The 19286-nt window shown below is 37.3% G+C and overlaps 1 protein-coding gene across 2 annotated transcripts in view; it reads right to left on the bottom strand.

Moving 5' to 3' along the window:
* The window catches only part of CAMK4 (calcium/calmodulin dependent protein kinase IV), a 262172-nt gene that overhangs the window by 106719 nt on the left and 136167 nt on the right, over positions 1-19286 (bottom strand). For both annotated transcript variants that reach the window (XM_054488028.2, XM_063665128.1), the window contains exons 3-4: positions 10468-10530; positions 8440-8522 (exon numbers count right to left, since the gene is read on the bottom strand). In XM_054488028.2, the coding sequence (XP_054344003.1) occupies positions 8440-8522; positions 10468-10530 (146 nt within the window). The remainder of the gene's footprint in view (positions 1-8439; positions 8523-10467; positions 10531-19286) is intronic.

Raw genomic sequence — 19286 nt, 5'->3', positions numbered from 1 at the left:
AAGAGTCAGCTCAAAAGAGTTTACTCCTTCCTGAAGCAATTTCTGACTTACAAAACCCCCTTGTTTTGTACTCTACACACTGTGTTTATGCCCTGATTATAGCACTTATCATCCCCACACGAATACTTAGAGCTGAATATGGGGCCAATCTCTAACAAACACCAAACATCTGATGATCTCTCTTTTATGTCCTGATTATTATTTTTATTTCTTTTTATTTCCTAGCCCTCATTAAAAAAAATTTGTGATATTGTGGCCATTATAATCCCTAATATGCTTTACTTGGAAGGTGATGCTTAAAAAATATTAGAGTCTATGTCACATTTTTACTTTCCCTCTTTAGACTATGAGCTCCTTGAGGGTGGAGACAATATACAGTGGTTAATACATTGGTGGGAAGAGAACAAAGTGGGTGGTAAAGCCAGCATGGGAAGGTAGGGCCAGATTGTAAGTGGGCTTTTTTTGTCATGTTTAAAAGTATTGACTTTAAGTGAAAGTAGTGAGTAGCTTCCTGGGCTGACCTGATCAAATCCATGCTTAAACACAGATGGATGGAAAGGAGTGAAAGTAATACTCTCTAGGAGTCTACTGCAATGGGAAATAATGCAAAGGTGCAACAGGGCAGAAGCACTGAGAAAGGGAAAAGGGAACAGATTTCAAAGCTGCTCAGAGGAAGAATTATAGGGAACAGGGAAGGAGAATCTAAAGGAAAAGGGAGAAATTCATGTTGATTAGTTTAGTTGGTGAATCAGTTCACAGGGAAGGGGAGTGAGACTGAGAGAGGGATGCTGAGTTCATTTGATTTAGAGGTGCTAATGGGACTCGGTGAGAAGCCTAGTAGACTGCTGAAAATATAGTTTTCATCTTAGCTGAGACTGTAGCCACCAGTGTGGCTCAAGCCACAGATGAGTGTAAAATTCATCTAACAAGAATGTAGGAAGAAGTTTAAAGGGAACTTAAGAGGTGGGGAGGGGAAGAGGAACTCAGGAAAGAGATCAAGAGGGAGACGGCTGAAAAGCTGGATGAAAGCCAAGAGAAAAAGAGATGCTGTCCAAAACTCCATGAATGATATGGAGGAGTAAGCCAGTAATATATAATGCTACAGAGACCAGAGTCTCCAAATATGCATAGCCTTCAGCATTAGCAGAATTTCAGTGCTCCTCAAAAGCCCTTTTTCTTGCCCTCGTCTGTTCACACAATCTCACTTAAAATCTTCACCAGTTCCTTCTTCAAGTGCCCTATTCCATTCTTTACCAGTTAGTATTAGGAGATCAATTTCCCTTCTTTAACAATACTGGAAAAATAGAGGCTATCAAGACCGAACTACCTAAACGTCTTATACCCCACCACACTTCTATTTCCAGCCCTAGGAAACCACTGCTTTGCTTCTGTCTATATATTTTCCCCTTCTTGAAATTCCTTATAAAGTCATAGAGTCATAGCATATATAGTCTTCCATGTCTGGCTTCATTCCCTTAGCATAAACTTTATTTAAAGTTCACCCATGTTGCAGTGTGTATCAAAGGAACATTCCTTTTCATTGCTGAATGGTTGTTCATTCTCCAGTTGATGACATTTAAATGATCTCCCCTTGGCTGGGTGTGGTGACTCATGCCTGTAATCCCAGCACTTTGGGAGGCCAAGGTGGGTGGATCACGAGGTCAAGAGATCCAGACCATCCTGGCGAACATGGTGAAACCCTGTCTCTACTAAAAATACAAAAAAAAAAAAAAAAATTATCTCCCCTCTTGTAACACATCTAATTCCAGTTGTAGGCATCTATCTGGCCCCACTGTACTGCCTCCATGGAACTCAAAGGGCAAGGGGAACTGACAGACTTGCTAATGCCCATAACGTTTGCTGTGCCATGAGTAATAAGGCCCTTTGTCTCTGATCCAGGAATCATGTGCTTTCCAGCATCCATAAAAGAATAATAGGCTCTTTTATTAGTTTATAAGTAAGGTACAATTACATCTCAGTCCCAACAGTGTCTTCCAACTTATTCCAAAAGTCTTTCTTTTTCAAAATTGCTTTGATTAATCTAGCTCCTTTGACCCTTTGTCTCTTTCTTTCTGCTTCAGAGGAAGAAGAGTTTTTTCTAAAAACCAAATCCCTTTATCTGACTCTAGATCTCATTCCCTTCATGCCTTTCCTAAAATGTTGTTCCAAATTTAGGTCCCTCTTATACAAATCTCTCCTGCTTCTCTTTCTTATGAGCTCCTTCCCATCAGCAAATCAATGTGTTCCTAGACCTACAGCTTAAAATAATAAACTTCCATTTATCCAGTGTGTTCTACTACCTCACCTCTATCTTTCATTTTATGGCCAAGCTTCTAGAAAAAGTAAACTGTAAGTCTAGTCCAAATCAAAGTATAAGTTTTCTTCACATATAGCCAGATAAAGCCACATAAAGAGATCTATTTAAAATGTCCATGGTTGAAAAGCAACTATATACAAATTAAAGGTCAGGTTAAGCCAACACTCAAGTAGGACAAACGTTAGATTACTAATCTTAAGTTTTATTTTTAAGCATAAGAGTTCTGGCATTTGCAGCAGCATGACATGGTAGAAAAATTTATATACTTTGGAATGTGACATACTTGAGTCCAATCTTATTTAATTATTATTAGATCATATATAAGCTGAATGACCTAACAGAAGTTAACAGACCTCTCTGATCCTCAGTTATCTTGTCTATAAAATGTATATATCAAAGCCTACTTTATATATGTGTTGCTATAATGATTAAATAGTATCATGTTAATAAATTGCCCTGCACACTCTGCCAGCAACCCAATAGGATCTCAAAAATGTTCCTCATTATATTCACTAACTATCCTTTCTGAACAATCACATTTTATAGAATCACTCATTAGATAATTACAATGATGACTAATTTCTGATACAATGGTCTTCACAAATGCAGACTTTTTCTAAGTTTGTTAAATCCTAATACCAACCATGATACAACTCTAGAAAGACTGGGACAAGAAACAACCTCAGTTCCATTTCTCGAACTTTTTTCTAACAGCAATGCCCTGAAAATTCAATTTGTTTCCACCAAGAATGAGAGATCTAGAAATGCTGAAGTACAGATTACTATTAGGATTCATATAGTAGGACTGGAGGTGAGGTCTTATGACTTATTAATACCTTTTTAAGTTTATGCTATGGAAAAATATGGATAATAATACCTCAAAAAAGGTGAAGAGAGAGTTACTGAGTGGGCTATATAGATACATAGGTTTGCATAGGATCAATCAATACATCATGGATTTTCCATGTATAAACAGATATTTATTTTCTTGGAAATGATATGCCAGAGACAAACTGGACTTAATAAGAAAGGAAGTGAGACCCTAAAAGAAGGAAAGGATTGGATCAGAATACAGTCTGGTTGCCTAGACTGGGGAGATCATTAACCTTTACTAATTCTGTTTTCGTATTTGCATAGTGAGTATACTGCTTTTCATCCTGCTTGCTCAAATAGGCTGACTTTTTAAATCAGGAAAATACATTAGTGTCTGGAAAAAAATTTAAAACCGTATGTGAATTTTTGCTCTCAGCAATGGTGGGTCAGACAAGTCTCCAGGTAAGAAAAATAAAAACAAACTCAATAAAATTAAAAAAAAATCTATTTGAACAAATCAGAGAGTTATCAGGTGTGATGGTAATATTGAGTGTCAACTTGATTGGATTGAAGGATGTAAAGTATTGTTCCTGGGTGTGTCTGTGAGGGTGTTGCCAAAGGAGATTAACGGTGAACTGGGAGATGCAGACCCACCCTTAATCAGCTGCCAGCGTGGCTAGGATAAAAGCAGGCAGAAGAACGTGGAAAGACTAGAATGGCTAAGTCTTCTGGTCTCCATCTTTCTCCTGTGCTGCCTTTGAATATCAGACTCCAAGTTCTTCAGCTTTTGGACTCTTGGACTTACACTAGTGATTTGCCAGGGGGCTCTCGGGTCTTTGGCCACAGACTGAAGGCTGCACTATCAGCTTCTCTACTTTTGAGGTTTGAGAACTCAGACTGGCTTCCTGGCTCCTCAGTTTGTAGGTGGCCTTTTGTGGAGCTTCAGCTTGTGATTGCGTGAGTCAATTCTCCTAATAAACTCCCCTACATACATACATCTATCCTATTAGTTCTGTCCCTTTACAGATCCCTAACTAATACACTAAGGAAGAGAGGGATTTAGGAATCAAGATCCAGAAGAGAAGAAAAACCCAGCAAAGCAAACCTGCCATCTGATGCCTCTGCTTTCCTTCTGAAGGCATTTACTTATTCCAACACAGCAGCTGACAGGAGGAGAAGGTGAATAAAGTTTCTGGCCATTACACAGAGCTAGGGGTACAGAAGTTGGCACTGAGGGTCTGCCAAGTAAGAATAGCCCTGGTATAATGCCCTGGCTTAAAGTTGAGACCTTCAAAGAGCAAAGCCTTGGGAATAAGACTTGACAAGAAATACACCAGCCATTAGGAAGCCCAGCTTTGAATTAGTCTAATATCCGATTGTATTAAAATGATCTGTTTGTTAACCTTAAATGCCCGCCACAACAAAAGAAAATCTCCTTTTTTGGAAGGTAACAGCATTCCAGGCCTCAAATTCTAAAACCTTTTACACATAATGTTTCGCACTGGAACAAGCCTAAACAAGCAAGCAAAAACACAAAAAGAAATGGATCATGTCCTTTGCAGGGACATGGAAGGAACTGGAGGCCATTATCATTAGCAAACTAACACAAGAACAGAAAACCAAATACCGCATGCTCTTAATTATAAGTGGGAGCTAAATGATGAGAACACATGGACACATAGTGGGGAACAACACACATTGGGGCCTTTTGAAGGGTGGAAATTGGGAGAATGGAGGGGATCAGGAAAAATAACTAATGGATTAGTGGATACTAGGTTTAATACTCGGGTGATGAAACAATCTGTAATTGCCATGACACACATTTACCTATATAACAAACCTGCAAATGTACCCCTGAACTTAAAAGTTACATAAAAATAAAATTCTTTAGAAAAAAGTGATAAAACAAAAAAAGAAAAAGAAAACAGAAAAAAACCCATGACAATTTTTTAAAAATTCAAAACTATACTTAGATACTGGAGTTATCTGACAAAAATCAAGAAAAAATACTTTTGATTTAATTAGAAGACTGTAAGGATATTGCTAAATTTGCTGTCTTAAAATACAGTCATTTTTGAGGGAAAAAAACTTCAAAACTTGCTCTTAAAGCAAAACTCACACCTTGTCCATTTCAATAATTCAATGAAAATGATGTTGAGGTTTTAAGAGTTGAGACCAAACTGAGAACAGTTAAACAGAAACTTCATAGGAGCTTTGTTCTTCTCATGATGTCATAATTGTGCAAATTTATTTATGTTTTAGATTTTTCCTGGGCACAACAAATCACGGATTTTACTCCAAAATTTCTAATAAACTGTCCTATGTAATTTACTATTTAAATTCTACATAAAACAGCAGATTCTACTTGGATTTTGACAATGTTTAATTTTTATAAGCATTATAGAACAGATTTTTTGCTAATTAAATACAACCTTTTTCAGTATAATTGACTCATATGATTATCTCTTCAGCAATTACTCCCCTAGTTCATTTATTACGTACTATTAGAGTCATCATTAGACCCGGAATGAATTCTTATCATCACAATTAAGTAAATCTGTCTTGACCCAAGAACAAAAAAGAGATCATATTACCTTTTAACTCTCAAGAAAGAAATCAATACATTGGATAATAATGCAGAATGTATTTTCAGCTTGATAAAATTTAAAGATAACTGCAGAATTAAGTAACTTAATGGAGAGACCAAGTTCATATCAGCTAGGTCAATGTTGTGGACCACAACATGCAAAGGAAAAGACTCTATCTTTTAAAACCACTAACAGTTGAGTGCTTTACTGGCTGTCTGCCATTCTTCAGATGTTTTCTTTAAATATGAATATTTCATCCATTTATCTCTCCAAATGAAATTTATCAATAGCATTTAGTTTTTCCATTTTTAGCTATAGCTGAATTAAATTTCATCCTAAATTCTTTCATGGAAGAAAGGTTGGGAAGAAGAGAAGGAGAAACCCTTGATTCCCAATTAACTCAAACCAATAGAGGTAGGTAAGTAAATAGCAAATACTATTAGTAGATGATTGCTTCAGTGTGGCATTCCTGTCCTGCAATTATTTATAATTTAAAAACATGAGAGTTCTCTCTGATAGACCGTAATTAGCAGAGAAATATGCAAGGTCTCCTTAGAGAGAGCTCATAGCTCCAAAACCACCAGGATCTGACTATAAACTGACTCTATTAATGTACCTAAAGAAGGAATACATCCGTAAAAAAGACTCAGCTAAAGAGGTGTTGAAAAAGGAGCCATTATAGGCATATTGTGGCAATACCCAAATTAGCTAGGCCAGGAGAGTCTTGCTTGAGGACATGGGAACATGTGAAAAGAGTATCTTCACAGTGGATTAGAGCCATCTAAGCTTTATTAGCAATATAAAGCCACTTCAAATTTGTTCTGAGGTTCAGAGAAGTTAAGTAAATTATTCTAGCTTAGTTAGTCATCTTTCAGTTGTAGAGTCAGGATTCACAACTATGAGTCTTTCAAAAAAACAACTGCTGCCAGAACTGTATGACTTTAGGCTACTGATGCTCACTTCCTTCAGCTGACTTATTATTCTTAAAATGTGAAAATAGTCAAAATGTTATAATGTTTAAAGTCTAATAATGTGGTGAACCTGATCCAAGGAAGTGTCAACATATATATGAACAAAATTCAGATGTATATCTGTTACACATACATATGTAGTTGTAATGAAGCCAGGCCTTTTGCTCCTTCTCACCTAAAGATCCAAATTTTCACTGGGTAATGTTAAAAAGAGACAGAACCTTTGAAAAACAATATGAATACTTTTGAAAGCTCTGGAAGAGGCAGCAAATTTAACTGGGTAGAGTAGGGGTGGGAAGGAAGGTGTCTTAGTCCATTTGAGGTGCTATTTAAAAATAACATAACCTGTGTGTCTTAGACATATCAAACATTTATTTCTCACAGGTCTGGAGGCTGGAAAGTCCAAGATCAAGGCACCAGAAGATTTTGTGTCTGGTGAGGGCCCGCTTTCTCATAGAAGGCACCTTCTTGCTGTGTCCTTACATAGTAAAAGGGGAAAGGCAGCTCTCTAGGGCCTCTTTTATAAGGGCACTAATCTCATTCTGGGGGGCTCCACCTTTATGACCTAATGACCTCCCAAAGATCCGATCTCCTAATACCGTTATCTTAGGGATCAAGATTTTGGCAAATGAATTTTGGGGGCACACAAACATTCAGACCCTGTCAAAAGTGAAGGACTGTTCCTCTCCCAACACATTCAAAACTAATCCCCTTTAGATATCTTTCTCCTCAGAGTCCATTCACTGTAGCAGTTGTTCATTCATTCATTCAGCAAATATTTATGGAGCATTTGCTGTGATCCAGGCACTCAGGGTACACCAATGGTTCCCTCAGTCTCTTCTATCTTCCCCATAAACTGCAGTCTACCTGTCTCTTGCCCCATTTTTTTAACCAAAACTTTTCCATTCATGCATGGCTTCTTACCATTTCTAATATATGCCTACTTAGTCTCTTTGTCTTCTTTAAATTCCATTCTTTTTTGATTACCTGATGAACACAGCAAAAGGCTCTCAAGAGCCCATCAGCACAAATACAGAATTCTCCTAAGAGGGTGGGGAAGATGGAACAACTATGGAAACATAAAGTTTGTGTGTCTTGTACAAATAGTTTGCATATATTATGCTCTGCCAGATTTCCAGGCTCCAACCCCCACCCCCACCCCCACCCCCCTCCATTCTCACTCCTCTGCTTTGAAAGATGAACATATGAACAGGAAACCAAAGTTGGCAATAATTGGCTATAACAGAACATGTTTACTTTGCAACATGGAACTCTTTACACAGACTTCTAAAGAAAATAAGCTTAAAAATAATCATTTGAAGATTATTGAGTTTTATGAGCTTTTGGATCATAACAGAGGACAGAGTACATGTTTAATTTTTTATAATTTTCAAATATTTTCAAATATTTCAAATATTTTCTTAAGATATTCTCAAAAATCTTACTATTTAGTTTAAATTTAATTTGATTTTAAACATTCTATCTTTTTATTGAGGAGACAAATATTTGCAAAGATAAATAGATATTATAGGGTTCCTCTTTTCACTCACTAAATATCTCAAGTTTTCATGTACCTACATCTTACTACTACCCACTTTCCTCAACATTCTTCTTAAGACTTTTTTTTAGTAGTATTTATCAACAAGTATAATCTGTCATTATAAAAAGTTTCAGGAGAAATGTCCTTTAGATTATTTTTTGGTGGCCAAAAGTAAATCTTTCTGTGGTTATATTTCCAGAACCAACTCACCTATCAAACAGTTCTCCTCCTGTGACGAGTTCTAGGACCAGACTGATTTCTGTAGGGGTTTCAAATATCTCTTTAAGTTTTATCTAGGGAAAGATATAAAAAAAAGAATATCACAAATTTCTTATTCCATCTTTCTTGGAAATAGCTAACACTATGGCTAAAACAACATTCTGCAGTAGTAATATGTTGGATCACTGTTAATAAAGTTTCCTCATTCTTTTATCAGCTAGCTATTTCTCACTCTCTTTCTGGGTTGTTGATTTTATCAGTTACCTCAGTTTTTTCAAAGTTCCTATAAAATGTTTACATTTTTCCTTTCGACAGTTGAAAAATATCTGCCTTGGAAACACTTTCTAACTTTTCTAAAACATCCCAACTTCTAAATTGCTCAAAAATCTAAAACAAAAACAACACAACTTCCTAAACCATTTGAGACATCATGGTGGCTAGAGGTACAAAATACCTATTTCTTCTGGGAATTACAAAACTTAAAATTAGGGGTCTGAGGCAGGGTAGGACCAGCTTAAAGTCTGCCTATATGTAAAGGGTATATCAATCAATAGCTAAAAAGTTGTCAGTGGGTGAAGGAATCCTCAGAAAAGTAGTGGTGACAGTGACTTGATTGAGCATTCCATGGTCTTCATCACATTCAGTTAATCCAAGCAGTTTTAGATATTTTTCTCCATATATACGAGAATCTAGTAGCCAGGACTAGTCTACACTTGAGGAAAATTCTACACTGACTTATCTTTGGAGAGAAGAGATGGATAATGTAAAAGTGGTGATGGAGTGTGGGAGATTTTATTAACTGCTTACCCAAAGCCCTTTTCTCCCTACTTTAATATAAACAGAACTCTGATTTGTTCAGAGATGGTGTCTAGCCCCAAACTGTGGATCATGAATGGTCTTAGCCACTAATTTCACAGCCTCTATGCAGTTAAGGGTAATCTTGTGACTAGCTCCAGCCAATAAAATTTGAAGAGACTTCCACTGCCATAGTTTCTGAGAAACCTTTTACTCTTCTTATGAGAATTGGCAGCTGAGACCCTTCCATCTTCTTCCTATTTTGAATATAGACGTGATGACTTGCAAAAATTGTGGAGCAGCCATGTTAGGCCCAGGAGGGAAAAGCGTGAGAATGAAAGTCAACGCACTGAGGATGGCAGAACCAAGGATAGTATTTGGGTTCTGGAATGGCAGCACTGAGGAGCTGAGCCAGAAAACTGCCTGATTTTTGTTGCTTGCTTATGGAAAATATTTGTTTAAGTCATCCTATTCACGTTTTCTGCTATTCACAGCTGAATGCTTCCCTAACTCACATGTTAAGTTTTGAGCACTTTGCCTTGAGTCTAAGCATTGCAGGCCATCCCCCTGGACATCACAACTTCCTCAGAGAAATGGGCAAAAATGCTTTCTTGAAGTAGATGGCTTAATTCATAAAAATAACTTGCGACCTGGAAAATAATTTTGTTCTTTTTCACTTCATCAGTTCAAGAAAGCTTTTTACTAGATCTTTGCCTCAGAGGCTGTCTGGACAAAGCCTGAAGCAGAGCTTCTGAGGACATTTTATTTTCTGCATTTAAGTACATCATTTATTTGCATCTTCACATTGTTCATGAAGCAGATCCTCTCTCAAAGCAGACTGAAATTACTTTGGAAAGCCATGTATTTTCTTCACAGGCTTTTTCAGTAATGGAAAATTAATAAGATAGGCACACAAAAGAAGGAAAAAGCCAGTGTTTTATTAGAGCAAAACAAAACTCTTTGATTTTTATCCTTTTATGAATGAAAATAAAGATGGTGTATATTGCTAATTTGTCTATTTTGGAATTTTTTCAGAGGTATTACTTGTAAGACTTATTCAGCCAAAGGATTGAAAAGGTGATGAGATGAGGACAAGAGCTAGCACATAGTAGCTATCAGTGGTGGGAGAATCCTCTTCTCATTATCAGCATTGACAGTGAAGTACAAAGGTCCCTTTCCCTAGCTCTGGCAATCATTTGAAATAGTAGGTTAAAAACCACTTACAATGTTTGGATGTGAGAGGCGAAGAAGAACTCCTATCTCAGTTCTTACGATTTTTTTGTCCACCTAAAAGGCAAAATAAAAGAGATAAACTGAAAGAAACTCCCCCCTTCATTGTAGCAGAAAATAGAAACAGCAATAACTACCTGGGTGAATCAGGCAATTGGCAGAGCCTAATTCCTTAGCTTTTGTGTGTCTCCTTCCTCTCTTTCTCTTTCAGCTGCACATCCTTTCTCTCTGCTTCCGACATAAGATACAGCCAGAAACTAGTATGCAACACAACTTGTCAGACTCCTCACATGGCATCGTCCCCACTTTCCTATCAAAAGTCATCACTGTCACAACTAATGCCCAAGCTCATTTCAACTTATCCTTCTTCTTTGCCTTCCTTTCTTATATGGAAGTCTGTCTAAACCCCAGTGGAGCCGTCATTCACTTCACTTGTCCTTCTCACACGGATGTAGCACAAAACCCAACCTACCCAATGAGAGTATCCTGTTCCCTGGCCATTGTGATACGGTTAGGAATATTCACCAGACCCAAGTCATCCCAGTCAGGAGCCTCCCCAAAAATTTTGCTCAAACAATCAAGAAATAGGTATTCCACCTTTCTCTGAAATTATGAGAGCAAAAGAGGATACAGTCTGCTTCTAATAGTGAACAGTTTTGATACCATATGGAGATCACTTTATTAAAATGAGGCCAACACAGGAAAAAATATTGCTGAGTTATGATGAGGACTGTTGATACAATTTAAGCCCCTAGATTCAGTTATGCTGGTTTGCCTTTTGAACTTCTAATTATATGAGCCACTACATTTCCTTTTTCTGCTGAAGTTATCCAGAGTTAGTTTCTGTTGCTTGCCATGAAAGAATCCTAGTTAGTTCACCACTTGGTCTCTATGTTTGGGACAATGGCGATTTAGTTCAGGATATTCCAAAATTAGGGATATTCTCTTTAGCCCAATGATTGACCCCTTTAATCACAATGAGCTGGCATTTCAGAGATCTAAAAGTTATATAGTAGACATAAAGGTTTTAATGTCTTCCTCTCCAACAACATTTATCAAAACAATTGATAGATATGATACCTGCACTCTTTCTATGGTTTCTGCCATTTGAGCTGTCCCGAACCTTTGAACTAGCCAGAGTTTACATGGTTTTAGAAGTGAAGAAGTTTATGTGCAATTCACAGCCAAACTCTGTAGGCATATCCAAGAGACTGCTTCAAATGGGAAATGGGTTCTCCCCTTTCAGTTACTTCTCCTGAGGAAGAAAAGGTTGACCTCAGGAGAAATCCAAGTGCATATCAATGGCGATAACCAATCACAACTTTCAAGATGATAGAGAACAACATACAGTCATTTAATTTTCATTCTTTAATGAAAACAGTAACCAACAAGGATGCAATCTTTAAAAAGGAATGAATACTCAAAAGAATTTTTCCAACTTTATATGTTCTTTTTCTTGGTTGCAACATATAAATATATTTTACATTTATTTTATCTGGCAAATATAATTTTGCCAGACCCTAGAGTACCTCATTTAAAGAAAGCACTCACTATTTTTAAATGCCTTTAGTTTTTATGAGATGTAAAAATGTTTACAAGGAGATCTTAAGGAGTTCCCAGCCCAATGAGAGATTTCTCAAGAGTTTATTTCACCCGTATACACAATAAAACATTAAATCGCCATAAAGTCATGGTAAACTGCAATAAAATTTTGGTCATTCATACAGGCAATCAAGAGGCTTAGGATGTTTTAATATATTATTGCTAAAGAAAGTCAAGCTATTAAAATCAATTTGCAATATTACAAAACAAAAATGTATTTTACTTTTGTTGTTTGGATGCCAGCCTGTGCAACCCAGCATACTTCTTAAAATATTTATAAACATCCCACATAAAAATGCAACATCAGCTATAAATTCTTAGAGGAGGGAATGAATATATGATCTGTACATTTTAATACCTGACAGTTAATATGAGGCCATTATATAACAGGAAGACTCACTGTGAGCAGAGAAAAGCAACCTAATTCAAGTGACTGTACATCAAATTGATAGGCTCTGGAGCTTTTGCAGCAAAGGAGTAAAGGAAGACACACATCTTGATACATCCAGTGCTCTCTAACCCAAGAACTTTGGAGGCTGTTTCAGCAGTCTTCCACGGACACTAAACCATAGCTACTCTGCATGATTCAGACCATGTATTGACCAAAGCTCTTTCAGTTTCAAGTAACAAACACTCAGCTCAAACTCACGTAATAAGTCCCAAATGGTAATTTATTGGCACATGTAACTGGGAAGTCAGAGTAGATCTATCTGCAGACATAACCAAATCGAGAGGTTGAGACTCAGATATTCTCTCTCTCCCCTGTGCATGTTTGTGTCTCTGTCTATGTCTCTCTTTTCCAAATGGCATGAAACATGGCCAGAAAGCTCCAAGTCTGTATTTCTAAGATAAGAGAGATGCTCTCTCTCAACATCTATCTAATCTCAACTAGTATTGTCATTAGCCTTGCTTGATTTATGTGCCTATTCCTGGATGTAGGAGAAATATAACCATGACAAGGCCAAGAATGGGTCATAAGTGCTCTCCTTTGACCATGGTTGAGGGAGATGGGAGGCTTGGTTCCCTCAAATAATGAATGTTGTCAGACACTAAGGACTCCCTTATTGTTTGCTTTTAGTATTTGTTCCCTTCATTTTACATTTGCATAAGATCCTGAAGTATTACTCTCTCAGTTTCTTCCATGTCCCAGACTAATCAATCAGTAACTAATAATTATTCATTCATAAGAACTCTTGCCATCAGTTTATTTCATATTCAAAGTTTTGACCATTTACCAGTAACCCAAATGGGCCCTACCAAATAGCAATTTAGAATTTTGCCTAGAAACTCTTTTGAATCCATACTGAAAGCTGATGTAGGAGCAATCACTTAGCTGGTGAACAAACCTAGCAGGCTACCTAGTTTTGTACCTCAATTCTGCTGTTTTCTCTAATTCTGGGCAGCAACCTTGTCAATTGTTTTGATGTCATTGGTGATATAATTTCAAGGAAAGTAAAGAAGTCTAAGAAAATGATGGCTGTAGCCAATATGAATGGTTGGAATAGAAACTGGGATAAATAATTTACTGACATGTATGTGCTTTGTGAGGCAGAAGAGAATCACAACCTCCATCATATTGTCAAAACTTCTAAATCAGAGAATATTAAATAGGTAAAATTTAAAAACCAAAAAATGTGTTTTATTGAACTGGAAATTTTAGAATGTCTGAGTAATTTCTTTAGTTTCTATGTAATGAATGCACAGTACACAGTAAGTATAGGTCTAAAATAGGTTTTATGCACTCAGCCCCTTGTTAAATAATTGGGTCACAGGAAAAAACAAACGAAATATGGTCCTTCCTAAAGTAAGATTACAATCTAATTTGGGAGATGCAACTCATCTACATAATGTTATCAGAAGATAGTGAAAGATGGAAGAATGCAAGTTACAAATGAATTTTGTTTTAAAACTTCCATTGTTCAGTGGAAGATAGTTTTTCTGAGTCAATTGCTGCTAATATTAAAACAGTGGGCTTATTCTAAAAGACTTTTGACATTACCAGTCCTTTAAGAAATCACACTGTTGCTAACACAAAATGGAGAATGTTTTGCTAGAGTGTGCACCAGGTACATGGAAGTAGTGTAAGATGTGGGTTGCTGGTAGCCAGTCAGTGGTGTCAGGCAGCTCAATCATGGGGTATAGACAGCATGGTCCAGGAGGTAGTAGAATGGCAGCAGAAGACTCTAAAAGTTATTTCATTTAGTGAAAAAACACACATTTTGTAAAAATTATCAAGCAAGAGACACACTTATACCAAATGACAAATGAGAGATCTTTGAAAAAGAAAGGCATTACTAGAACAGTCAGATGGCATTGTCATCTTCTATTTCAGTTTCTGCATATGCTATTAAAACATAAGGATACAGGGTTTTTTTGTTTTTGTTTTTGTTTTTTGAGATGGAGTCTCGCTTTGTCACCAGGCTGGAGTGCAATGGTGCAATCTCGGCTCACTGCAACCTCCACCTCCCAAGCTCCAGCGATTCTCTTGCCTCAGCCTCTTGAGTAGTTGGGACTACAGGCATGCGCCACCACGTCCAGCAAATTTTTGTATTTTTAGTAGAGACAGGGTTTCATCATGTTGGCCAGGATGGTCTCTATCTCTTGACCTCATGATCCACCCATGTCGGCCTCCCAAAGTGCTGGGATCGCCATCTTCTCTTCAGGTCCACAAGGATTTCCTTGCTAATACCACATAAATGTATTTGTCACTACTATACAACGCTTTAAAGAAAATTTTAAGGACACAGGTGTTCCTAAATTAAGATTGTTATACTAGAATTTATTTTTCTTACTATATATTTGGGTTTTTGTAATATAGATTTCTCCCACTCCCACCTCCGCCATTTTTCAGATATTTCTGATCAATGTAAAATGAGATAGTAGAATCCTTTAATTTTTTCACATTATATATTTATATTAAACAAACATTTTCTAAGACAAATATGCATTCTGAACAAATTTACCTATTACCATGTTGCATAGGGCATATTACATATTAAAATGCTATTTCCTTTTAGCTCTTTGAGAGTTAAATGATCTAAAGTTCAATGATCTAAACTCAAAAAAATACTCAGAACAGGCCAGACTGCAAAAAGTCTGGGCTAGCAAACTTCTGGTAAAATCATTTGCTTTTAATTCAGAATTAACTTTTCTATAAAAACATTTCTTAAAAAGGTAATTATTTTTCCACGATACTCCATATCATCATTTCTCAATTTAAAATATGGTCTCAGGGTGACTGCAGGTTCTTGAGGCCCTTTCAGGGTAGTTGTAGGGTTCTCCCTTTTCCAGTTGCATATCTCAGTAAAGCGAGACTTTTTCCACATACAGTAAGCCCTCCATATCTGTGGGTTCGGCATCTTCAATTCAACTAACTATGGACGGAAAATATTTGGGAAATAAATCCCAACAACAATAAAAAATAACACAACAATTAAAATATTCATATAAAAATACAGTATAACAACTGTTTACATAGCATTTACATATTAGGTGTTAGAAATAACCTAGAGATTATTTAAAGAATATTAGAGCACGTTCATAAATGATGTGCAAATACTATGCCATTTTATAGTATAAGGGACATAAACAGCTATGAATTTTGGTATCTGCAGGGGTCTTGGAACCAATCTCCCATGGATACTGAGGAATAACCGTACTTCAAACAAAACAAAAAATGGCAACAATTGAATGCAAAACTTTATGAGAGTCAAGCTGTGTTCAATTAGATCAGATAGTAAAGAGATTTGCAAAACAATGACACTCTTCTCACTAAATATTTTTTATTTTGAAAAATATAGACATTTTAATTTAATTGTTATTTATGTTAAAATATAATGGGTTTATTGTAATTTTAAAAAATAGTAAATTTAAAATATATCAATTTGAATCTCTCATACAGCAAATATGCATAACTATTTTGAATTCTCAATAATTTTGTATCAGCTGGGCATAGTGGCTCACACCTGTAATCCCAGCACTTTGGGAGGCCAAGGTGGGTGGATCACTTGGAGCCAGGAGTTTGAGACCAGCCTGGCCAACATGGTGAAATCCTGTCTCTATTAAAAATACAAAATTACAGCAGTAACCTCTGCAGACTTAAATGTCCCTGTCTGACAGCTTTGAGGAGAGCAGTGGTTCTCCCAGCACGCAGCTGGAGATGTGAGAACGGGCAGACTGCCTCCTCAAGTGGGTCCCTGACCCCTGACCCCTGAGAAGCCTAACTGGGAGGCACCCCCCAGCAGGGGCAGACTGACACCTCACACGGCCGGCTGGGTACTCCAACAGACCTGCAGCTGAGGGTCCTGTCTGTTAGAAGGAAAACTAACAGAAAGGACATCCACACTAAAAATCCTTCTGTACATCACCATCATCAAAGACCAAAAGTAGATAAAACCACAAAGATGGGGAAAAAACAGAGCAGAAAAACTGGAAACTCTAAAAAGCAGAGTGCCTCTCCTCCTCCAAAGGAACACAATTCCTCACCAGCAACGGAACAAAGCTGCATGGAGAATGACTTTGACGAGCTGAGAGAAGAAGGCTTCAGACAATCAAATTACTCCGAGCTACGGGAGGATATTCAAACCAAAGGCAAAGAAGTTGAAAACTTTGAAAAAAATTTAGAAGAATGTATAACTAGAATAACCAATACAGAGAAGTGCTTAAAGGAGCTGATGGAGCTGAAAACCAAGGCTCGAGAACTATGTGAAGAACGCAGAAGCCTCAGGAGCCGATGCGATCAAATGGAAGAAAGGATATCAGCCATGGAAGATGAAATGAATGACATGAAGCGAGAAGGGAAGTTTAGAGAAAAAAGAATAAAAAGAAACGAGCAAAGCCTCCAAGAAATGTGGGACTATGTGAAAAGACCAAATCTATGTCTCATTGGTGTACCTGAAAGTGACGGGGAGAATGGAACCAAGTTGGAAAACACTCTGCAGGATATTATCCAGGAGAACTTCCCCAATCTAGCAAGGCAGGCCAACATTCAGATTCAGGAAATACAGAGAACGCCACAAAGATACTCCTCGAGAAGAGCAACTCCAAGACACATAATTGTCAGATTCACCAAAGTTGAAATGAAGGAAAAAATGTTAAGGGCAGCCAGAGAGAAAGGTCGGGTTACCATCAAAGGGAAGCCCATCAGACTAACAGCGGATCTCTCGGCAGAAACCCTACAAGCCAGAAGAGAGTGGAGGCCAATATTCAACACTCTTAAAGAAAAGAATTTTCAACCCAGAATTTCATATCCAGCCAAACTAAGCTTCATAAGTGAAAGAGAAATAAAATACTTTACAGACAAGCAAATGCTGAGAGATTTTGTCACGACCAGGCCTGCCCTAAAAGAGCTCCTGAAGGAAGCGCTAAACATGGAAAGGCAAAACCGGTACCAGCTGCTGCAAAATCATGCCAAAATGTAAAGACCATCGAGACTAGGAAGAGACTGCATCAACTAACGAGCAAAATAACCAGCTAACATCATAATGACAGGATCAAATTCACACATAACAATATTAACCTCAAATGTAAATGGGCTAAATGCTCCAATTAAAAGACACAGACTGGCAAATTGGATAAAGAGTCAAGACCCATCAGTGTGCTGTATTCAGGAAACCCATCTCATGTGCAGAGACACACATAGGCTCAAAATAAAAGGATGGAGGAAGATCTACCAAGCAAATGGAAACCAAAAAAAGGCAGGGGTTGCAATCCTAGTCTCTGATAAAACAGACTTTAAACCAACAAAGATCAAAAGAGACAAAGAAGGCCATTACATAACGGTAAAGGGATCAATTCAACAAGAAGAGCTAACTATCCTAAATATATATGCACCCAATACAGGAGCACCCAGATTCATAAAGCAAGTCCTGAGTGACCTACAAAGACACTTAGACTCCCACACATTAATAATGGGAGACTTTAACACCCCACTGTCAACATTAGACAGATCAACGAGACAGAAAGTCAACAAAGATACCCAGGAATTGAACTCCACTCTGCACCAAGCGGACCTAATAGACATCTACAGAACTCTCCACCCCAAATCAACAGAATATACATTTTTTTCAGCACCACACCACACCTATTCCAAAATTGACCACATACTTGGAAGTAAAGCTCTCCTCAGTAAATGTAAAAGAACAGAAATTATAACAAACTATCTCTCAGATCACAGTGCAATCAAGCTAGAACTCAGGATTAAGAATCTCACTCAAAACCGCTCAACTACATGGAAACTGAACAACCTGCTCCTGAATGACTACTGGGTACATAACGAAATGAAGGCAGAAATAAAGATGTTCTTTCAAACCAACGAGAACCAAGACACAACATACCAGAATCTCTGGGATGCATTCAAAGCAGTATGTAGAGGGAAATTTATAGCACTAAATGCCCATAAGAGAAAGCAGGAAAGATCCAAAATTGACACCCTAACATCACAATTAAAAGAACTAGAAAAGCAAGAGCAAACACATTCAAAAGCTAGCAGAAGGCAAGAAATAACTAAAATCAGAGCAGATCTGAAGGAAATAGAGACACAAAAAACCCTTCAAAAAATTAATGAATCCAGGAGCTGGTTTTTTGAAAGGATCAACAAAATTGATAGACCGCTAGCAAGATTAATAAAGAAAAAAAGAGAGAAGAATCAAATAGATGCAATAAAAAATGATAAAGGGGATATCACCACCGATCCCACAGAAATACAAACTACCATCAGAGAATACTACAAACACCTCTACGCAAATAAACTAGAAAATCTAGAAGAAATGGATAAATTCCTCAACACATACACCCTCCCAAGACTAAACCAGGAAGAAGTTGAATCTCTGAATAGACCAACAACAGGAGCTGAAATTGTGGCAATAATCAATAGCTTACCAACCAAAAAAAGTCCAGGACCAGAGGGGTTCACAGCTGAATTCTACCAGAGGTACAAGGAGGAACTGGTACCATTCCTTCTGAAACTATTCCAATCAATAGAAAAAGAGGGAATCCTCCCTAACTCATTTTATGAGGCCAGCATCATCCTGATATCAAAGCCTGGCAGAGAACAACAAAAAAAGAGAATTTTAGACCAATATCCTTGATGAACATTGATGCGAAAATTCTCAACAAAATACTGGCAAACAGAATCCAGCAGCACATCAAAAAGCTTATCCACCATGATCAAGTGGGCTTCATCCCTGGGATGCAAGGCTGGTTCAATATAC

Source organism: Pongo pygmaeus, chromosome 4 (assembly GCF_028885625.2).
Source record: "Pongo pygmaeus isolate AG05252 chromosome 4, NHGRI_mPonPyg2-v2.0_pri, whole genome shotgun sequence".
Lineage (NCBI taxonomy): Eukaryota > Metazoa > Chordata > Mammalia > Primates > Hominidae > Pongo > Pongo pygmaeus.
This window is presented reverse-complemented; position numbering and strand designations above follow the sequence as displayed.